The sequence below is a fragment of the Semicossyphus pulcher genome, unplaced genomic scaffold (assembly GCF_022749685.1).
Source record: "Semicossyphus pulcher isolate SPU_LCO1_2020_fin unplaced genomic scaffold, fSemPul1.0.p SCAF_13, whole genome shotgun sequence".
Taxonomy (NCBI): Eukaryota; Metazoa; Chordata; class Actinopteri; order Labriformes; family Labridae; genus Semicossyphus; species Semicossyphus pulcher.
Window position 1 is genome coordinate 28,748,520 of NW_027211637.1, and position 23,202 is coordinate 28,771,721.

Genomic DNA, 23,202 nt, shown 5'->3' on the forward strand with positions numbered 1-23,202 from the left:
GTGATAGGAATTTTATTTAGAACAGAGCCAAACATGACATTTTCAGGGGTAATTAACACACAAACATTTGTTTGGAATGCATTTATGAACACATTGCAATCAATTATTTCCTGTTAAACTAATGCCTCTGTGTTCCATTTAATACTCCTCTCCTTCATCCTCTGCCTCACCGTCCACGGAGTCGACTCCAACCTCCTCATAATCCTTCTCCAGAGCGGCCATGTCCTCTCTGGCCTCGGAGAACTCTCCCTCCTCCATACCCTCACCCACATACCAGTGAACAAAGGCACGCTTAGCATACATAAGGTCAAACTTGTGGTCGAGACGAGCCCAGGCCTCTGCAATAGCAGTGGTGTTGCTCAGCATGCACACAGCCCTCTGGACCTTGGCCAGGTCACCACCGGGAACTACAGTGGGCGGCTGGTAGTTGATACCAACCTTGAAACCAGTGGGGCACCAGTCCACAAACTGGATGGTGCGCTTGGTTTTAATGGTGGCGATGGCAGCATTCACATCTTTGGGCACCACATCACCACGGTACAAAAGGCAGCAGGCCATGTATTTGCCGTGGCGAGGGTCACATTTTACCATCTGATTGGCTGGCTCGAAGCAGGCGTTGGTGATCTCAGCCACTGAGAGCTGCTCATGATAAGCCTTCTCGGCAGAGATGACAGGGGCATAGGTGGCCAGAGGGAAGTGGATACGGGGATATGGCACCAAGTTGGTCTGGAACTCTGTCAGATCAACATTGAGGGCACCATCGAATCGAAGGGAAGCTGTGATGGAGGAAACAATCTGGCCAATTAGCCTGTTGAGGTTAGTGTAACTGGGACGCTCGATATCAAGGTTTCTACGGCAGATATCGTAGATGGCCTCGTTATCTACCATGAAGGCACAGTCGGAGTGCTCCAGGGTGGTGTGGGTGGTCAGGATGGAGTTGTAGGGCTCCACCACAGCGGTGGACACCTGGGGAGCTGGGTAGATGGAGAACTCCAGCTTGGACTTCTTGCCGTAGTCGACGGACAGACGCTCCATCAGCAGGGAGGTGAAACCAGAGCCGGTGCCACCTCCGAAGCTGTGGAAGACCAGGAAGCCCTGAAGGCCGGTGCACTGGTCAGCCTGAGGACAGAGAGGGAGAGACAGTCATCACATGAGATGCAGTTATGTCATCTAATTTAATATTCATGAGGAAAATTAGTAATTGATCTCTCCTGATATCAAGTTACCCACCAGCTTGCGGATCCTGTCCAGCACCAGGTCAATAATCTCTTTGCCGATGGTGTAGTGTCCACGGGCGTAGTTGTTGGCAGCATCCTCCTTTCCAGTGATCAGCTGCTCAGGGTGGAACAGCTGGCGGTAGGTCCCAGAGCGCACCTCATCTAAAAACAGAAAAACAAACATTGAATCAGTTGTAGTGTTTAAAATTAGCTCACTTTATTTGCCTAAATTTATGTTCACTCAGAAGTAATGACACTGACCGATCACAGTGGGCTCCAGGTCTACAAAAACAGCTCTGGGGACGTGCTTCCCAGCTCCAGTCTCACTGAAGAAGGTGTTGAAGGAATCATCTCCTCCTCCGATGGTCTTGTCACTGGGCATCTGTCCGTCCGGCTGGATCCCATGTTCCAGGCAGTACAGCTCCCAGCAGGCATTGCCAATCTGGACACCAGCCTGACCAACGTGGATGGAGATACACTCGCGCTGTGGAAAAGAAAAGAAAATAAGACAGATTATTTACAAGTTTATTTGGATATCACACTATAAAAGAACTAGGTTTTAACACAGAACAATGTTTAATAATGTTTTGAGTTTTTGTCAGCATCCCTTAATAAAATCATCATATTAAATATAAATATTTGGCCTGTATTATGGAGGAAATGTGTTCATGAAGTATTCATTCAGTTCATCGCGGTTATTTTATAGTTTCAATGGTATTTCTATGCGACAAGGCCCTTCACTTGATGACGTCAGTTTAAATTAGTGTTTTAACCGTTAAAAAAGTTCAGTGAAGTCTTTAAGAATATCAAAAAACCACCAGTTGTAACAACGGAAGATTGAGCTCCCTTTTAACCCTACATCCTGCCGTTGTCTCTAAGGGGACGTCTAAGTAGTGTCCATTACTAGCATTAATGTTTAATGCCCTGCGTCGTGCTAACAGTGCAGTTAATCCATTACCCCACACGGATAGGGTTTCTCTGGGCGTGGGACGAGCACTCCTCACCCTCCCGGTTGGTACATTGAATTAACGTTAAGTGACAAGGCAGGAACTGTCACGAGAGGTGATGAGGGGAGCATCATTTGACGCAGAGTTGGCAGTTGGACCGAAGCCGAGCCAACATGATCCATTCTGTTAACTTTGATAACTGAAAGCCTCTTTTGCTCAGTCAGCCCGCCACGTTTAACGTTGCATGTACGTGCTTCTCGGATTGTCCAATTTCCCGAGTTTGAAAGTTTGAAACTTCAGTGTTTTCATGAGCTTGGAGTCGTAATATGAAAACAAAATTTTCGCTACTAAAGTAATAATCATAAAATTCGCAATAAAATGTGTTGTATTGTGACCCTCAAGTAAACATCTACTTTAGTCCGCCATTTGTCTGCGTAATATGACGTGAAGTCTGTCAACTCGTGAGTTGGGTACCAACATTTTCTCAGACTCCGACAGAGTTTTGTTCCCACATGAGGGAGCCAGTTTTCCCAGTTTACAATTACTTCAACACATGAAAGCTGCTTTGGTTTAAGCATCAAAGGACAGCATCTCCAAAGTGTAACCTCGGACTATAACATTAAAAATTAAAAAGTACTTGTGTAGGACCGTTTAATGTCTTACTCCCGGTCGGCAGTTAATATTAACGGTCCCTCCTCTCCTCCTCATCCACAAAAGTCACATCCCTAGAAAGCAGTTGAACATTGATATAACTCAAATATGTCCGTTTATCAAAGTTTTTTAAGATGTCTCACCATTTTGTTATGTTGTAGACGCGGTGGAGGGTTGCAGAAGCTCCTTGACAGGGAGTCTTACAAGTCGACAGTTAAGGGGTCGATGTAAGAGACAATGGCGCATTGGAGGATGGATAGTGGTATATATGCAAGTGCAGCTCCGGAGACATGAGCTACCGTGACGCTATTGGTCAATTCCCTGTCACTCTAACGTTTCGAAGCCATTCGCGGCTTTCTATTGGATGAGAGGCTCAGTGGTTGCAATGCCCGCCTCCCAGACCCCACCCAAATCCCGGCATCCTCCCGTTACTGTGCCGTAAGCATGGCTCTACTCATCGTGAGGAAAATGCTGCGTAATTTACAGCATGCTGGTGCCAGACAGGCCCAGTATCCTCCTTGCATGAACTTCCATATTAAAAAATTAGATACTCCTGGGAAAAACTTGTAAGATAGCTTTAAATAAGACAGAACGGAGTAGAAAGAAAATTAAATAAAGTCTGCAATTCGAGATGATTGCAAAATTGTAACTAAAGTCAAGTTGATTATTTCTTTGCTCAGACCCCATGCATTAAACATGCCGTAACACCTGTCAGTACAATCAATCAGGCAGTCTTTCAGCTCATCTTCTGCCAAATTTTGGCACGAATAAACAATCATGAACCTGAATTACAAGCACATGAATACGTTACACATTGCATAATCTGCCATGAAGATAAGGATGCTGGTATATTTTAAACTGCCTGAAGACTTTATAAAATAATAATGAGTCTGCAGTGGGTGTGAGATGTAAAAAAAATAGAATAAACTGTAATAAAAAATATATTTTGTTGGATTATTGAGGATTTTGCTGTTTGCCGGTTTCGGTAGGCTTCAGCCTACATCATGCTATGTCAAACATGTCATACATTATTTAAAAATAACTGTATTTACATGATGGATCTGGTGTATCTGAGCATTTTATTTTGTTTTCCAAATCATATTTTCAGTCTAGAAAGAGGTCAACGTGCCCAGTCAGAGATGAGTACCATGTAGGCTGCAGAGAGCCACAGACGCCCAACCCCCAGCCCTCCTCCCAAGATTTAACCGTTGCTAGGAAATGAATAACGGAGTTGCCTGGATACAGCCTAGTACCCACATAGACCGCCTTTATCTGGTGGTCATGTGACCTAGCTTAAATGGCAGCATTAAGGGGCTGCAGTGCAGCTGCCTCTGTGGGGGATTTTAGGAACCACAGCCTCCTCTTTTCCAAAATCTGTCACCCTGATGTCTGTAAGGAAGTACACTTGCTCTCGCCTACAAGTGCATGTATCCTTCTCTTATCAAACTAAATTCTGAAAAAATAAAATAGTCATGAAGATGATGGGGTGTGGCTCTGCGGCACAGACCATCAATATGGGTCAGCTGATTTGTTCACACAATGCATCAAGGCAGTTGTTCACATAAAAGCTCCCTCAGACAGTAATGTAACCGGATGTGTGTAGCAGTTCTGTTTGTGTCCGTCTTAAACATTCACGTTTCAATAAGAAAAGGCCACAAATTATTCTTCAGTGGGCTTAAAGAAAAGCCCAACAAACTAACAGACAGTTAAGCAGCTTGGTTGCTAACAACAAAAGACACTCTATGACAACAATTGTCCATGGGAATGAAGCTGCTTTGAATGTGTGGCTGCTTAAAACAACACAGATGTTGAGATGCAAAGGCTGGCTACCTGCAGCGAAAATCACATTAAAAACAGTTTATTTTTGGTCATCCTTTAGAGCACCGTAAAATAAACAATTTACGACATCTGCCTGTGTTTTTATAGTTTATAGTTTACAGTGTTTTTCTCCCAGTATCCATGGCTTTTGATGTCTGAGGCCCAAAACTATACAATCTAAGTCATTTAGCCAGCTGAGTTACTATGAAACAAGAGCAAAATATACTCATTTAAATTATTACACTGAACAATTTAAGTGTCTAAATTTGCTTTCTGATGTAATCTCTCCGCCTATTATGCAGTTTCCTCTTTTATCCCTGATTCTGTTGGTTGATAATGTGCTATTTCCTTTTCCTGTGCACACGCTTTCACCTTCTATTTCCAGTGTCCCCTCTCTCTCTCTCTCTCTCTCTCTCTCTTCCTCTTGTGTGTTCTTTTCCTCCTGCCAACAATACATGATACAATGCTTACTGATCAATTGTCAAATCTAGATCTATTAATAAATGACTTGCTTAGCGTCCATGCTCTGGCATCTATAGTTTGACAAGTGTGTATGTGTGCTTATGTGAGTTTAAATAACATGTGCCAGGAGCCTACATCCTGGCGAGGTCGTGCCCCACCCTGGCTTGCTACCTCATCAGCCAAAGATCTTTTTTCTTTTTTCAGCTCATACATTTAACAAGGACACCAAAACCTTTTTCTTTTATCTGACAACATAGGGACTCTGTGACAGATGGAAAACATGCTTTGTCACTTTGTTGGGTATCATATTCTGTCTTTGCAGGATGCAGTGCGGTCAGTTTCATGCCATGAAGGACCACTCCCATCTCTCTAGCATTCCCATCCTCCCTCCCTCTCTCCTCTTGGTGTGCAGCTGCTCAAAGGCTCCCTGTCTCACAGCTGCTAGAGGAGGAGCAGGAGGGGAAGGAGGGGGAGGATTGGGAGGAGGAGTGGAGAATGTTCTCTCAAGAGGTCCTGGCTGGGAGCCGCGGCTGCTTCCTGTCTTTTTATCCCCTGCAGTTCACATTGAGTACAACAACCACTAAAAGCTGGTCATTAATCATACATCCTCCCTCCCTGCTGGATCAATGATGATATCTTAACCCTTATGGTTTGTGTCTTGACAAAAAGAAAAGTTTGGCTTCATACTTCATCTTTTGCCAGGAGATGCACTTTGCAAACTTCTTTCCAAATTGCTGTAATTCCCTGTCGGATTCAAGAGAGCTCCAAGGACAGGGATTTAACCCTCCTATTATCCTCAGATATTACTAACACATTTTACCCTTGGGGTCAATCTGACCCCAGGGATATTTGCCTCCAGAAAATGATTAACATAAAATTGTTGACCAAGTCTTTGTGTCAGGCACTTTGTTTATTTGTTGAATACATAAATAACCCCTTGATAATGAAACCTATCAGTGAGTTGACCTGTTCAGCGCCACCATCAGGCCAAACTCTTAAATTAGAATTAATGTTTCTTGAAAAGTTTTCATACAAATCTTCTCAAATTTACTGACAACATTAATGAACACAAGAGTATGAACCCTGTTGGTTTTGGTGATGATATGACCTTTCCTGTAGCGCCACCATCAGGTCAAACTTTCAGTTTTAGAGTATGTGTATCTTGAAAATCTTTCATCCAAATCTTTTCTAATCTGGGGTGCACATTCATGACACATTCATGATTCATGAACCATATTGATTGATGTTGGTGACCCCCCCCTTTCCTCTCATAAACACATTAATTTACTTATTTTTATCTCCATTTTTTGTAACATATTTGTGGTTAGTCACTATAAAGTCTCACTCACCCCTCCTCTTTTGTTATCCCGGCTAGGGACCGGCAGATTTGTCATCCCAAGTACAATTTTCTTCAATCGATGGTGTTATGAAGAGCTCTAACGATGACTTGATGTCTTCAACATGGCTGATTACATATCTGGTGGGGCCTGGAACCATTTTGATAATATTAGTAGCGTTAAGTCTACCCTGCTGTTGAAGTGGGGAAAGGGACCATACTATCTTTCCATTTTGGTCCCTCTACTCACTTCAACAACAAGGTAGACGTGCTGCTAAGAGTGTGTCCCACCAGACACACAGTCAGCCATGTTGAACACATAAAGTCATTATTCGAGCTCTTCATATAACCATCAATTGAAAATATTGAACTTGAGATGATCATTTTAGAGGGGAGGCATGTGTAGTTGGAAAGACTTGGATGTGATCAACTCGCAAGCCTACATTGGCGTCCTCATTTTGGCAGGAGTTCACAAGTCAAGTTGTTTCCCACATGTCCACACCACGAGTATCTCATGGTAGTTCTCGTGGGAATAGTTGACCCCCCCCCCCCCCCCATGTATCAACTCAAAAGTATCAAATCTGCACCTGCAGGTGTGGGGATGTTAGGTCACACACACACACAGACAAGTTTTACACAGCTAAAACAGCCTGGTGTTCAGCACATTGAAAAAATATCATCATGATGATTGTATGCTTAATCAGTTGTCCACGTCAAATTAGGAAAAGTCATGAAATATGAAGCAAAAAAAAAAAGTAAACTATTATTTTTTGAATGATAAACATTGGATGGTCAAATTGACCCCAAGGATAACAGGAGGGTTAAGTTTTGTAGCTACAGGAACCACACTCTGAAGGCCCTCAGCCAATGCAATAGCCTAAGCACAACCGTTACATCACATAAACTGGAATTCAACACATTCACATGGTGCTCATTTCCCTCTGATGTCACACCCAGGGTGGGAACCTTAAATGCTGTTCCAAGATGTATAAAACGTTAGGAAAGTTATTATCATTTTGCTGCTTCAATTGATCAGCAACTTCACTGACAATAAATCGTGAAAACAAGAGGGACATCAGGTCTTATTTCATTAGCTAACGTTAGCATTCAACCACTTCCTAGCTAACAATACAGTTAGTGTTACACAATATGATAGGTAACGCGCAACTTACTAGCTATCATCAGTAATGTTAGCTAGGGATTTAAGTCTTTCCTCGAATGCAATGACAACATATTGTTAGCATTTAACAACTTCCTAGCTAACATTTCCTATATTACATTGATATTGATACATGACGGAAAAGGAAAGGTGTAAACCCCTAGCTAACATTAGCTAATGTTAGCAAAGAATTTAGGCCTTTCCTCAAATGTAATGATAACATATTGTTAGCATTTAACTACATCCTAGCTAACATTACTGTTTGATATTGATACACGAAGGAAAAGGAAAGCCGTAAATTCCTAGCTAACATGTTCGCAAGGCATTTAGGCCTTTCCTCTCAGGTAATGACAACACAATGCCAGCATTTAACCACTTCCAAACAATACTATTACTATTTGGTATTGCTATACATTGCAAAAGGAAAGTAAGCTAACATGACCGTTAACTACTGCAGGGTTAGCACAACAGCTTACTAACTAGGTTCACTGTTTTAACAATTAAACTTGACAAAAGCTAGAGAGTAAGAAAAGTGTAACTTATTTTCCTCTCGTGTTGTGTAACACTATTTAACTCTAATGCTAGCTGGGAAGTGGTTGAATGCTGTAGCTAATGAAGTAGCCAATGAATTATCAAACTGTTGTTTTAACTTAAAATATGGCCTGATGTCCCTCTGAATTTTCACTATCCACTGTCTTTTCAGTTGCTGGTTAATAGAAAAGCAATGAGAGGATAATGATTTTCCAGATTCTTTATGTTTTTGCAATTTGCAAGCCTAGAAGACAGCAGTACCACATTATAACAGTGTTTCAGCTTCCCACCCTGAGTGTTACATCAGAGGAAAATGGCCACTGTGTGAATTCGGTACACTCAGGCAATTTCAGTTCCTCAACAAGACAGAAGCCAAGGGAACACACCCCAGCTTTCAGTGCAGCTGAACAGCAGAGGCACTCAGAGACAGGCAGACGTGCAGCCACGTGATCGGCCCACTGAATGACATCACTGCAGAGAATCTAGGACAAAGAGGGAGGAGAGCCTGAGAGAGCTGGCATGCTGGGCGGGCGAATACCATCATGGCAGGTCTCAGCTGCAACATGGACACCCGGCTGATTGAAGCATCTTGTGCAGCATAAGCATGCAGCCATTTTGCATCATTTTTTATGAATCAGGTGCATTCAGTTCTGCTGAAGAGAAGAGTCTGATTTTTAAAGAATAGTTTAATCATTTTTAAAATGTTACATTAAAGTATAAATATATTCACCAGAATATTTTTAGCTCACAACGAGAATGGCTCTATATTGATTTGTAGTCTGCCACACCTTAATAATGCATGAATGCAGTCTTTACTTACTCCTCTGCATGCATAATAAATAAGCTTGGTTTGCAGTAGCCATTTAATAATGGCATTAAATGTATGCACATAATAAAATAATGCAATAAATATTTATATTGCAAAAACTCAAAGCTTAAAAAAAATCCCCATCTCATAATGATCTTGTTCCTATACTCATATCAAAATAAAAGCCCTACAATGCCGTATCTATTTAACATCAAAGCAGTACAATGCAGTATCTGATTAACATCAAAATAAAAGCCTTACAATGCAGTGATTTTCCTTTGTCATCAACAAAAGATGCCTTATAAATCAGTTATATTCCTTTAAGCTCAAAATAAAAGCCTTACAATGTAGAAATATTTATTTAACATCAAAATAAGAGCCTTACAATGTCGAAATATTTATTTAACATCAAAATAAAAGCCTTACAGTGCCGTAATATATCTTTAACATCAAAATAAAGTTATTTGCTACTTTATAGGAGCATGTTTTACAATACTAATTTCGTTCAAATTTGACTGCAAAAACACAGATTTCAATTATACTGCCAAATGTTAGTAGTAAAGCCTTTTTTTCTCTCATCAATGCACAGAAGCGAATCCCTGCCCTGCGTGTATAAATCTGAAAGCGCCGCCCTCTCATTCAGCAGTTGTTGCATCGACCCCGTTGGGTACAACACGCGACGCAAAACCCCCCCCGCTTTTAAAAAGCTTTTTTCTTCATATTTTTCTCCTCTCCCTTTTTAAACCTCAAACGAAAACATGGTAAGTTTAATATCTTCCTCTCTTCTGTCAATGTGAGATAATTTTGTGAGGTTAAACAGGAAGGTTAAGCAGCAGCCGGTGTCCCTCTGTTGTTACACGACGTCTTCCAGGGTTTTTTTTCCATCTCTGGATGATCAATTTAATAACAAGGGACACATGGTATAGCTTTATTTTGAAATAAAGTATGATTATATTTCGTAATGGAAGGAAACTATAACGTATATTTTGGCTTTTGAAACTCAGATGGTTCTGCAGCATTGGCACGGTGTGATTGTCATTGTGTAGAGATAAGAACAATGCACTGACTGGCGTTATTCAGGCTGTGTTAACAGCCAATCACAAATGGCTTTATTCACAATGCAACGGCATTATATGTGTCTATATTTTATACTTATATATAGTTTTTATCACATGTAACGTGTCAATACAAAGGCATTTTGAACACCTTGCAAATGCCCTAACCTGCGGGGAGGGGCAGACTGGGTGGGGGTGGATGGAGATTGCAGCTATCATTTTTAAAGCATTAGATTCAGGAGCAAATTTAATTGCATTCAGGATTTAAAAAATAAAAAAAACAGTGAGGCAATACGCAGCTTCCGTTTTAAACATGACGTAGTATAAATGGTTAATTTAAATAAACGGCGAACCTCTCAGTTTATTTCATCCTCATTGATTATGTAATTTGAAATAAACGCAGCTTTCTAAGATATAAAATGACTCCTTTGATATTTGGGGAAGGATGAATCGTGCATTCGCTGTGATTGTGCATCCTCCTCCTGGCACGAAAGCAAGTGGAATATTCCAGACTGCTAATGTGCACGCGCAACTGAATTTGCATTCGTGCTTATGCTTGCAAAAGAGGGAGAGTGTGGGATGAAAAGACAAGGGGACACACACACACAAAAAAATGCTGGAGGAAAGATGAGAGCAGCGTCCTGCCTCGGCGGGGGCTGCTGTCAGGCATTTCTCTCCCCTGCGGTTTGTGGTGCAGGGAGGGAGGTGCCTCCTGCTGCACTGCTGCTTTACCTCAGATAGAGGGAGCAAATGAATGGTGCCAATTATAGGATTCATTCATGTTGCAAGTGTTGTAGTGGGAGCTAGCCAGATCAGAATGTATGAATGCAGAATGAACACAAAATGAGCACAGGTAAATACTAACCTCTCTTGTGTTATTTTCTTTTCCACAGCGTGAGTGTATCTCCATCCACGTTGGTCAGGCTGGCGTCCAGATTGGTAATGCCTGCTGGGAGCTGTACTGCCTGGAACATGGGATCCAGCCGGACGGACAGATGCCCAGTGACAAGACTCTAGGAGGAGGAGATGATTCCTTCAACACCTTCTTCAGTGAGACTGGAGCTGGAAAGCACGTCCCCAGAGCTGTTTTTGTGGACCTGGAGCCCACTGTGATCGGTCAGTGTCATCACTTATGACTGAAAAATAATGTAGGGAAATGAAAGTGAAATATTTTTAAGTTGTGTACTAAACTGATTCAATGTTTGTTTTTCTGTTTTTAGATGAAGTGCGCACTGGGACCTACCGCCAGCTGTTCCACCCTGAGCAGCTGATCACTGGTAAGGAGGATGCTGCCAACAACTACGCCCGTGGACACTACACCATCGGCAAAGAGATCATTGACCTGGTGCTGGACAGGATCCGCAAACTGGTGGGTAACTTGATATCAGGACGAATCAATTACAAATTTTTCTCCAGAATGTCTGATTACATGACATAACTGTGACTAATATATAATCACTGTCTCCCTCTTTGTCCTCAGGCTGACCAGTGCACCGGCCTTCAGGGCTTCCTGGTCTTCCACAGCTTCGGAGGTGGCACCGGCTCTGGTTTCACCTCCCTGCTGATGGAGCGTCTGTCCGTCGACTACGGCAAGAAGTCCAAGCTGGAGTTCTCCATCTACCCAGCTCCCCAGGTGTCCACCGCTGTGGTGGAGCCCTACAACTCCATCCTGACCACCCACACCACCCTGGAGCACTCCGACTGTGCCTTCATGGTAGATAACGAGGCCATCTACGATATCTGCCGTAGAAACCTCGATATCGAGCGTCCCACTTACACCAACCTGAACAGGCTGATCAGTCAGATTGTTTCCTCCATCACAGCTTCCCTTCGTTTCGATGGTGCCCTCAATGTTGATCTGACAGAGTTCCAGACCAACTTGGTGCCATATCCCCGTATCCACTTCCCTCTGGCCACCTATGCCCCTGTCATCTCTGCCGAGAAGGCTTATCATGAGCAGCTCTCAGTGGCTGAGATCACCAACGCCTGCTTCGAGCCGGCCAATCAGATGGTAAAATGTGACCCTCGCCACGGCAAGTACATGGCCTGCTGCCTGCTTTTCCGTGGTGATGTGGTGCCCAAAGATGTGAATGCTGCCATCGCCACCATCAAGACCAAGCGCACCATCCAGTTTGTGGACTGGTGCCCCACTGGTTTCAAGGTTGGTATCAACTACCAGCCCCCCACTGTAGTTCCCGGTGGTGACCTGGCCAAGGTCCAGAGGGCTGTGTGCATGCTGAGCAACACCACTGCTATTGCAGAGGCCTGGGCTCGTCTCGACCACAAGTTTGACCTGATGTACGCTAAGCGTGCCTTTGTTCACTGGTATGTGGGTGAGGGTATGGAGGAGGGAGAGTTCTCCGAGGCCAGAGAGGACATGGCCGCTCTGGAGAAGGATTATGAGGAGGTTGGAGTCGACTCCATTGAGGGTGAGGGAGAGGAGGAAGGAGAGGAGTATTAAATGGAAACAGAGATATTAGTTTAACAGGAAATAATTGATTGCAATGTGTTCATAAATGCATTCCAAACAAATGTTTGTGTGTTAATTACCAGTTTGGCTGTTCAGACTTAAAAAAAACTGAAAACGTCGAGTTTGGCTCTGTTCTAAATAAATTCCTGTCACATGTGAACTGGTTTGTCTTTTTAGTTTTTAGTTATCCATACACACAACATACATACATACAGTTTATGTTTATTATCATGTTGAAGCCGAGGGTGCTCAACACCAACCCAGTTGTATATTTCTATTTAGGGACCATAATGCTGTAACCCTGATTAATATGAAAAAAATTACATATAAATGTCTCAACTGAACTCTGAAGCAGTTTAATATTAACTTTCTATATATGGCCCAGTAATCACATGACTTGTGAGGATTCTCTTCAGGGAAATGTGATCATTATCAGTCACAACAAAACGAGACTACACATCTGTACTGAGGAAAGTTTATTGGAAAAACATTCAGATTCAGTTTTGTCCAAGTGAAAGCATACATTTTTTCTACCAGATTTTCTTCAGCGGTTGGTACAAAAGATCAGAGCATGTCTAAGTTGTGATTCCAGGAAAACTTTGATTGATTTGGATCGGTTCAAATATTACACACTCATGAAGTTTGTTGTAGAAAAAAAGTAAAAAAAAAATGTATAAAAAGTTGCAAATGTTTGGTTTTGCATTGGGTTGTGTGATGACGGGGGTGGTTCACACCGGCCTTTCCTGCAGCAGAGGGCAGTTGTCGACAGCTCCCCGTCTGTTCAGGAGGTTCCAGAACATCGAGGCTCCGGAGCAGCTGTGAGCCCGGCCGGGCTGCGGGACTGCAGACGCAATGTCCTCCTTCAGAGGATCGTAGGACTTAAAGCGCCTGTTGAGCACAGCACAAAATCCAGACACACATTTTTTTATTTTCCATAAAACCCAAAGAAAAACACCAAATCTGTCTCTCAATACTTCCCTATCTGTTGCTAGGCTAGGTAGCTAGTTTGAATACCCAATTTAATTGGCTTCTATTTGAGAAAATACAGACTTTTGGTACGAGATGATTTTGTAGCCAACACCTTCCATGTGTACGTAACATAATAACCTATCAGTTCTTTTAACACTGACACGATAGCAAACTTTCCAAATCAGCGGCAGCCATCTTGGTTGTTTACAAAACGATGTGACAGTCACATTTCAAACGTGCCTCTTATTAGATAAACGTTTGTGACTGGCTTTCCTTGAATCAGTTTGGGTGGAAATAAGACTGAAAGGACGGGAGCGCCTTTTTCAGAGCAAATAAAACATGCGCTTTATGATTTGTCTGATTCCAAGTCTAGTAAATCTTCAGAATAAGTTACAGTTTGTTTGTTTCAAGCAGACACAGAGCAACATTATCATTTGCAGTTGTGTTTCTGGCCACCTGATCAATTGAGGTCTAATATTCACCTTTTTTTAACTCTGTTTTTGGTCTCCATTAACTCCTGCGGGAAAAATCTCACTCCTGACCTGCTAAACACTCCACTACACTATGTAGTTACAATATTGGTGCCAGGCAGGTAATGTGCAGTTGGCTTTAAGAGCTTCATCATTGGAAATAGCTGCCTGTTGTGACAGAAAAAGATGCTACAAGAATGGCAAAAATAAATCAAACCAGGAAAGCTGTTGTAAAACAAAGCAAGGAGCTGAAAGATGCTAAAACGATCCACAGGGTGATCATTTTCTGTGAGGTCATCAATGAGTTAAAATATGACTCTCGGGAGTATTCAGCAGCATTGCGTCGAGACTCAAAACAAACTGCATTGCTTTTGGACAACAATGGACTGATCTAGCAATAGCTGTAAATTTTAAAAGAACCAATTCATTGCTGGTTTGGGTCTTTTCAACCAGAATACAGAACAACACCAAATGTATCCTTCAATGTAAATAATTGAGATTGTGTATAATTGGTAGAGATAGTTCTTACTTGTAAGAGTATGCCACTACTCCTACTGCTAGAACGAGAAACAGGACGCCCAACACCATGGCGATGGTGCCAGAAGAGGACAGATCTGAAACTGGAACAAGGATCACACCGTGAGCGATAACGCAGAAATGTACTGTTGAACCAAATTTAAGGACTGTTATCTGGCGGTTATGTTGCATACCCAAGTCGACGTTAACTTTAGCGCTAGTGGCGGCCAAACTGACATCGTTAGCCATGGACACGTTGATGCAGTAGACACCAGAGTCGTTGAAGAAGTGACGCAGGACCAGCTGGCAGTCTCCGGAGGGCTCCACCATGTTGCACACGGTGTGAATGGGCTTCAAGCACTGCGCATCCAGAATCACGCTGCACACCTCTTTTGGAAGGCTGGAAAAAGACGCTCAAGTAAGTTTCAATAAACAATAAAACTCTTTTAAAAGGAATCTATACCTTCGGATTAACTGATATAGAGCAGGTGGACTCACCTTCCCTGGCAGGTAACGGTGATATCCAGAACATTTTTGTCCAGCTGAGGTGCAACCTTCAAGGCATTGCTCATTTGAACGATCTCTACTTTCTCAATGCCCTCTGAAAACAAAAACAAGACTTACTATCGATTGAAAGATTTTATATTATTCTTGATAAACGTAATAAAAGGTTACTCACCACACACTTCAATGCCAGTGCAGAAGGAGCCATAACGATAAATCACGCAGTCGTCGTCAGAGGTTTTGTCCGCAACATCCCTCTTAGCAACTAGGACCACTTCAGCTTTGCCTGTCAGCATCACTGCTTTCTTTCCACCTGAAGAAAAGGAGCAGGGAGTTAGTTTTCATAGTGTGAAACCCTTTTCTAGCCTTTCATTTAAATATCAAGTAAACAGAAGCAGGTTATCAGTAAACGTATACTTAAAGGGGCCGTATCTTTTAAATGGATATTCTCATATTTTCATGGGATTCACATTTTTGGGTGTTTATTGTTCACAGTGAAAAAGTGAAAACTGCATAATTCTGTGTCACATTTTTAAAAAGGTCGCCTCTGAAACGGGCCGTTCAGAACAGCTGCAGGTTTCCACGTAGAACCTCGCTTTAGCTGAAATCGAGCAATCGTCATTCACCGTCATTCACCTCAGGCAGCCTTCTTGCACTACCTTGTAGTCAATTCGTTTCTTCCTTCTGGTGATTTTGGCTCGTACATATAAGGCGAAATAACCGATCCTAGAGCAGCCATGTTTTCTACAACTTTGGAGTGACAGTGCAGTGCGGCCACTCCCCCACAGGGGATCGCACACGTGTGGGAGGGGCTATGCTGTCACTCCGAGTACTGTCAGCCAATCGTGGCTAAGGTTGAACCTTTGAATGGCAAAACGGCTTATTCGTTTCAGGAGGAATGAAATTAAAATATGTATACAATTTTTAAAATGAAACAAACTTTACCAACGTGATTCAAAAACACATTAGAATAATAGAAAATTGATTGCATAGCTAAAATACGTCCCCTTTAAGCAATACGTTTGCTTACTGTAACTTGTCTTCACTTGTATCTGGCTGTTTCTCGATCCATAGATAAATTAAAAGGATTAAGAAAATGTGAGCAGTCCAATCTGAGTCAGCAGGCAAATCTGAATTTAAATGAAGGAGGACAATAGAGTGACTCATTTTGAATTAAACTTGCTCTGCTTGTTTCAAACAATGGCAGCGCTTCTTTAAAGATTTACATCTTATTTACATGTTAGGAAATTCGCTGGTGCTTTTATCTGGTTGGTCTGGCAGTTGATTGGCTGATATTTTTAACTTTAGAGGGGCATATTGGTGCTGTTCAAGGGAACAAGGGATCATGTGGTAAATATATACTCAAAATATATTAAAGCAAATATAAAATGTTACCTGCTACAAGCCTGGTCTGTGCTTCACGGTCAGCTGCTGGTAGGCCTTGGCTGACAGGCGAGGGAGTCTTGGCCACTGGTGGAGCTTCCTGAGCAGGCTGAGCGTTGGAGGCAGTGGAGGCCTCGTCCTCAGTGTTGTCCTCCTCTGTGTCCGAAGGAACCATGTTGACACTCAGACTGGCTGACTTGGTGGTAACCATTATGGGGACCGCAGACATCAGCGCCGGAGCTTTCACTACGCAAAGGGAAGATTGTTGAGTTAGTGGATCTGAGTTACCGTACATGGGCTACAAAAGTATATAATCTTTTGATTAATTGTTGGACATTTTAGGAAACACCCATATTTGCTTTCCTACCAAGATGTATGAAGCTAGATTCAGCAGCCAGTTAGCTTAGCTTAGCATTAAGACTGAAAACAGGGAGAAACAGCTAACCAGGCTCTATGGAAAGGTGACAAATTTTGGCTACCAGCAACTCACTGGCTAATTGTACATAAAACATGTTAGATGTGTATTTTTTTTTATCAATACAAAGCCCTTGATGTATAAATGCTAAAACCTAAAGCTAGGTTTAACTTTGCAATAGCTTAAAAGTAAAAGCACTGGAACAGGTTTTTCTAACGATAAGAGAAAACATGATGTAACATCTGTAATGCATGAGATTATAGGGCCTATGGATTATATGACTGTTATGACCATACAAGGTAAAATACTAAGAACTGTAATTTCAATTACAGCCAGTTAGCTTAGCTTAGCATAAAGACTGAAAACAGGGAGAAACAGCTAGCAAGACTCTGTCAAAAGATAACATTTGACTCAGCATCAGCATCTCTTATATTACATATAGTACATGTCATAGCTCCTTATTTAATCAGTACATCAGTTTTTACATCAGCCCTTGATGTAAAAAAGCTAACAGCTAAAGCTAGGTTAAACTTTGTAATATCTTAGAAAACACAAAGATACTGCCTGTAATGCATGCAATCAATGTGACTGTTGTTGCAATACAAGGTGAAACACTCAGAACGCCATTATATTCAATTAGCTTAGCTTAGCATAAAGACTGAACTAGCCAGGCTTTGTCAAAGAGTAACATAATTTGGCTGCTAACACAAAAATAACTCATTTTATATAAACGCACATCTACTTTTTTAATCAGTAAAAAGCCCTCAATGTAAAAATGCTAAAAGCTAAAGCTAGGTTTGACTCTGCAATAGCTTAGATATAAAAGCACTAGGAAAGGTTTTGCTAACGAAATGAGAAAACACAAACTGTCTGTAATGCATTTGATCAATACGACTGTTATGGCCATACAAGGTAAAATACTCAGAACACTTTAGTGTAAACTCAATTATAGCCAATTAGCTTACCTTAGCATAGAGAAACAACAAGCCATGCTTTGTCAAAAGGTAAATAACATTCGGCTACTAACACCTATAAAACTAACTAATAAACTAATAACTATTTATACTGTATATAAAACACATTATATCATTTAATCAGTACAAAACCCTTCGTGTAAAAATGCTAAAAGCTAAAGCCAGGTTTAACTTTGCATTAGCTTAAAAATAGCTTTTGCTAAAGGTAAAAAGATATTATATTTCTTATAAAGTAAGAATATACAGTAATTTTATACTAAACAAACATTAAGGAAAAGTCAGGTCTCATATTTATTTAGGTTATATAAAGTTATAGCATTGCAAACAGTCAAAACTGCTGCCTTTGTAGTTCTAGTTTTAAGCTAATTAGGTAGCCTGTATTGTTTGCATATTAACCATCTTACTTTAGTGTGTTAGCATGCTAATCCAATTAGCAGTAAACCCTAAATCTTTACTAACAACTCTAATGCTAATCAACATAAATGTAATAAATAGATGTGTACAACTTGATGTTTTATACAGGGTTAGGCACCCTGACTTCAGCATCTGTGTCTCACCTGTGGTGCCCTGATCAGCAGGTGGAGCCGGGGCGTTGGTCGGGCTCTCAATCGGGTCGCAGGCCCTGTCTGGGATCATCGCCTGGATCACCACCTGAGGCTTGAAATGTCCGGTGCTGACGTAGGTGTGAGTGACGGTCAGCTCTCTGGATATGAGCGCTCCGCTCTCATCCCCAAAGTCCCAGTTGAAGGTGATGTCTGCGTTGCTGAGGTACCCGCTGGGGTCGTGGAGGCTGATGGTGAAGGCGATGGCTCGGTTCTGGACGAAGCGCATGTCTCCGGCCACGATGTCGTTCACTTGGTCGAGGGAGACGGCGAAGGGGATTTGATCTGAGGAGAACACAAAATAATGACGGATAAATACAGGTTATTGTACAATAATAAGTATGTTCAGGAAGTATGGAGGACAGGGACAGTGATATTTATTTTTGCTGGTGTTTTTCCAACCCATTTAACCTTCCCTTGTGAATTTAGATGCAAACCAAGGATTTGTGGCCAATTATGGAGCTAAATGTTGTCATATTTAGTGGATATTTCTTATTCCAGATTTCATTGTGTTGCATGTCTTATGTTGTCATGTCTTCTTCTATGTTGCAAGTATGGTGCAATTAGTACCTGAGACAGTTTTATACAGTCCCTAACGTACCAGTGATGGAGAACTGAGTGGAGGCGTATCCCAGAGGAATGAACTTCTCCTTGCTCCTGAAGTGGTAGATCACGATGTCCACGATGTAGGAGCCCAGCGGGATGTCGTCTGTGCTGATGGTCAGGGAGGAGGAGGGACCGTCTGCCACCTGCCAGTACTGACCTGCAAGATGATACACAGCCATGTGAGATACTCTTCAATTATCCATGAATTATTTAAATCTAATTCAAAGTAATCTTTTTGTTCGACACATTCAGGGTTTGGACTTGCTTGCTTTAAAAGAAGGTATGAAAGCTAACATGAGTGCGCTTGTAAAAAGACGGATTAAACTCACAGGATTATTATATAAAGTTATTGATTTCTTACTAAGGCACTTTGTAATCTTGTGCTTTAAGTTCTGAAAGATGTAATCCCAAAACTTTAAAGCCTAAAAGATTTCTTACACATTTAGGGAAAAGTCAGTAACATAATCTGATCATATGATGAGGCTCATATTTAATCCACCCTGGGTCATATTTCAAGACCCGACACGCGCCTGAGGAAACTCAGTGACCCTTAAAAAATACATAATTAATACAGTTCAACAACTCCGCTCACCCCAGGTTTTCCAGACAAACACATAGGCCGGCTTCTTGTCCTTCTTAATTGGTGTCCCATCGGGGAAAACAGCCTCCCAGTCCGCGTTCGGGGTTGGGTGTACTGGCTCAGACTCGTGGTACTTTGTTCCTGTAGCAAAACAGAGCGGTGCGACTGTTAGAGATGGTGACAAAGAGATGTAAACAAGTCCAAGAGTCTACAGCTATGCTAGAAGTGAAGTCAATGTGGCAGTTTTTAAAACCTGCATTCTTTCTAATGGCCAGCAGGTTGCAAAAAGTGTGATCTTATATAGGTCTATGAGAAAAATGACTATACTTCTCTCATTTCTAAATATGGGTTCATTCTCATATTTGCAAGGTTTAAATCTCCAATACAACATGATTAATATCCTAAATATCCACTAACCAATGGGTGATATAGCTGTAGCTAGGTCCACTTCTTATACAGCCAGTATGCACTAAGCTGAATGCTAAAGTCAGTATGCTAACATGCTAACAATGACAATGCAAACATGCACATTTTGAGCAGGTTTACCATCTTAGTTTAGCATGCTAACATTTGCTGTAAACCACTAAACACTAATTGCAGCTGAGTTTAGGTTTGTTGGTAATATTTTGACCTGAGTGGAGCTTAGTGGAAAAGTCAGGAGGTCCACTAAAACATTACCATTTATCCTGAGGGGGACATGAACGACTGTGCTAAATGTTACTCCATCCGTCCCATATTTTTACCAATAACACAAATATTTGCCTCATGGTGCCCCTAGAGTAAAAGGTCAGGGAATCACCAGAACCCTCAGGTTTTATCCTCTGGGGGACGCGAATGGCTGCACCAAATTTCACGTCAATCCATCCAATTATTGTTGAGATATTGTTCGAAGTAGTTGGCAATGTGTTTGTACAAACAGTGTGTTACCATTGACTGTGCAGTCTTCAGCCCAAACAACTTCTCCATCTGGCAGCACCTTCTGGTTCTTTGGGAACTCCAACTCTATGGTGAAGGTAACTTTGGCTCCAGTCAGAGTTGGTGAATCGTTGCCCACATTGAAAGTCACTCTTCCACCTGAAAGAAGAAGAAAAAACAACAAAGGTTCATGTCTGTGGCTCCTTGAAATATGACAATTTTAATAGGAATAAGTGAATACTCTCATTCCCCATCTACCCCAAACCACCCCAAAGTATTTATAAAAGAAATTAATATAATATGGGAATCTTACTTTATGATTTCTCCATCAATATTCCAACAGACGTACCTTTCCATGCATCTTTGTATCTAGGATCTCCATCTTTCCAGATTGGGTACATCTTATTGTTCCATGATGGGTAGCGAGTGAAACGGTTTTTAGGCTCTGAAACACCAAAATTACATTATATATACACATTATATTGGAAAAACATTGTCAGCACATGTCCTCCAAACACAGATTTTTCTGCAATGCTTTTTATAGAAGTCAAATTCCCCAAAAATCTCCAAAATATTCCTGGATAGATCCTTTAAATTTGGGTCTAGTTGTAAATCTTGAGAGTACAACAGGTAAGGTGAAGACACATAAACATACACTAACACACATGTGTGGAGACTCAGGATTTACTAAGGTTTAAATTAAGCTTTACCCCTTAAGGAACTTCTTGTTCTTGTTTTAATTATATCATACGTAGGTGAATGTGACTGAAGATGCCCACCGGAGCCCAAGATAATTCTCTCATCCCTCCAATCCCTCTCATGTGATGCTCAGCTGACTGGTGTGCATGAATGTATCACAGATTAACTGTCACAGGGCTGGATTAAACAACGCAGCGAATTATCAGATACATCTGACTTTTTACTGCAGCCTGATTTACATTGGTTTAATCTCTGCTTCTTCACTTCTTTCAGGGTTTAAGGACATGATGTTTCCTTTCTGCCATTGCTAAAGTTGAAAACAAATGGTAAAATCCCTGCAAGGTAACTCAGTGTGGATGTTTTTAAATGGGTTTCTTGGTTTTTTAAGATGTCATTTTTTACCTCTCTATATTTCTGTTTGTTAAAGATACGTTCACATGTTTAAATTCTCCATGCGAGCCCAGAGGACATCCCTTCTTAGAGTGATACACAGAATTTACTCTGTTACATTCTCATGAACTCTTTCATTGTGCTACAAATATAAGCCTGTGTGGTGTTACAAAACAGACTTCAAAAATGTGAACTTATCCATACGCTTAACCTTTTAACTTCAAATACAAAAAGATTAAGATATATAGTCCGGGCTTTGCTTTCCAAAGGTCACATTCTGTGTCGTTACACTCATGCATGGTCGAGTAAAGAGGTCATGGGAAAAAAACTGGAAACTGGACCTTTGTGTAAACTCGGATCTTATAGAACCAAACATGTACAGTCATTGTTTATAATTTCTTTGTTAGGAAAAGTACTTTTTTTACTCTTCGTATACTTTGCACTTGATTGAAATGAAGGTACCGATCTTTCATTGAGATATCGATTAATAAATATATATTGATCTGTGAGCCAGTGGATTAAAACCTTTTCTGGCCCCTCGCAGAATAACACCCTCATGCTTTACTTTCTCTCACATGTTTTGGATTATTATGGCAGCTCTTTTTATTTTAAATACACATATATTTTTTATTTTCTTCAATTTGCCTTGACATTATTATATTTTCCTCTTTTTTAAATCCCTTTTTTGTTGGACAAATTCCTTCTATGTGAAAACCTTGTAGTTAATAAACCTAATTCTGATTCTGTAGTTAGTATAACTTCTCATCATAACACTAACGCTCCTTCATTCTCATATATAAAGTGATGTTTTTGTCATCTTGTCATGTTTTAGAAAACAGTACGTTCACCCATGTGTTGCATTTAATTACAAATTGGAACTTTCTAATTTAATGCTGCTTTATTTTTATACTTTACTGCAATTCTGAGGGAAATATTGTGTTCTTTTACTTTGACTGCTTTAGTTATAGTTTTTACATACAAATCAAAAAGCGTCTAAAAATAATATATGCTGCATTGTTAAAGGAGTTAAAATTTGCCTCTGGACAAAATACAGCAGTAAAATGCTTCTTACATCAGTGGTAATAATACAATCATTTTATATATAACACAAAACACTCACAAGTGCCACTATCCAACATTATGAGTACTTTTAATTTTGCTAATCTAACTTAAAAATAATTCAAAGCATTTTACTTTTAATGGAGTACTTCTGTTATGTCATATTGCAAGTTCTACTTAAGAAAGGATCTGAATACTTCCTGCACCACTGTTGGAAATACTTTCAATTCAGATTTCAGACTTATTCCATCTTCAAGTTTAAAGACGCTCAGTCTGAGTATCAAAATCTTATTTAAATGCTGTGAAGCATTCCTGTAACTCCTCAGCTTAACTCTGAAATACTTTGTCGGCTTTAATTAAGATTAAAGAGTTTAAATGATATCTGAAGCTGCAGCCTCTTTAGTTTCTCGAATGTTACAATGTTACAATTTCATTTGAGAGTACATGAGCGTTAACACAACACCAGCAACAATCAAGACAGGAGGAAACAAAGTCAGTAAGTGCCAACAAACAGCTTCAAGTGCGACCGGACACTGGAGCCGACAGGCTGAGCACGGGCACAGAAGTTAAACCTAAAATTCAGTTTAAGAAGAATTCTCTCCACTTACTTGCTGCCGTCTGTGAAGCTGCAGCCAGCAACACCAACAGAACAACAGACGTCCACAT

At 41.1% G+C, this 23,202-nt stretch overlaps 3 protein-coding genes across 3 annotated transcripts; 1 reads left to right on the forward strand and 2 right to left on the reverse strand.

The window, feature by feature from the left end:
• LOC138589329 (tubulin alpha-1A chain-like) lies at nt 1-3,047 on the reverse strand. The gene is made up of 4 exons (XM_069659567.1): nt 2,959-3,047; nt 1,479-1,701; nt 1,231-1,379; nt 1-1,119 (listed from the first exon to the last, which is right to left on the reverse strand). Exons 1-4 carry the CDS (start codon nt 2,959-2,961, stop codon nt 139-141), a joined length of 1,356 nt encoding a protein of 451 aa, XP_069515668.1. The 5' UTR covers nt 2,962-3,047; the 3' UTR covers nt 1-138.
• A 6,511-nt stretch (nt 3,048-9,558) lies between these two features.
• Nucleotides 9,559-12,614, forward strand: tuba1c (tubulin, alpha 1c). Its single transcript, XM_069659547.1, has 4 exons — nt 9,559-9,690; nt 10,878-11,100; nt 11,205-11,353; nt 11,465-12,614. Exons 1-4 carry the CDS (start codon nt 9,688-9,690, stop codon nt 12,443-12,445), a joined length of 1,356 nt encoding a protein of 451 aa, XP_069515648.1. The 5' UTR covers nt 9,559-9,687; the 3' UTR covers nt 12,446-12,614.
• Nucleotides 12,615-13,182: 568 nt separating this feature from the next.
• Nucleotides 13,183-23,202, reverse strand: pmelb (premelanosome protein b). Its single transcript, XM_069660756.1, has 12 exons — nt 23,145-23,202; nt 20,738-20,833; nt 20,401-20,547; nt 19,486-19,614; nt 18,889-19,050; nt 18,243-18,572; nt 16,309-16,542; nt 15,089-15,226; nt 14,908-15,010; nt 14,604-14,809; nt 14,423-14,513; nt 13,183-13,342 (listed from the first exon to the last, which is right to left on the reverse strand). Exons 1-12 carry the CDS (start codon nt 23,200-23,202, stop codon nt 13,183-13,185), a joined length of 1,854 nt encoding a protein of 617 aa, XP_069516857.1.

Coding starts and splice junctions, on each gene's coding strand:
- LOC138589329 (XM_069659567.1), bottom strand. Junction 1,380..1,478: donor CCTGGAGCCCACTGTGATCG/GTCAGTGTCATT, acceptor TTCTGTTTTTAG/ATGAGGTGCGCTCTGGGACC. Junction 1,120..1,230: donor TGGACAGGATCCGCAAGCTG/GTGGGTAACTTG, acceptor CTCTGTCCTCAG/GCTGACCAGTGCACCGGCCT.
- tuba1c (XM_069659547.1), top strand. Junction 11,101..11,204: donor CCTGGAGCCCACTGTGATCG/GTCAGTGTCATC, acceptor TTCTGTTTTTAG/ATGAAGTGCGCACTGGGACC. Junction 11,354..11,464: donor TGGACAGGATCCGCAAACTG/GTGGGTAACTTG, acceptor CTTTGTCCTCAG/GCTGACCAGTGCACCGGCCT.
- pmelb (XM_069660756.1), bottom strand. CDS start 23,202: ATGTGGACGTCTGTTGTTCTGTTGGTGTTGCTGGCTGCAGCTTCACAG. Junction 19,051..19,485: donor GTTTGTCTGGAAAACCTGGG/GTGAGCGGAGTT, acceptor ATCATCTTGCAG/GTCAGTACTGGCAGGTGGCA. Junction 15,227..16,308: donor ACAGACCAGGCTTGTAGCAG/GTAACATTTTAT, acceptor CCTTTTCTTCAG/GTGGAAAGAAAGCAGTGATG.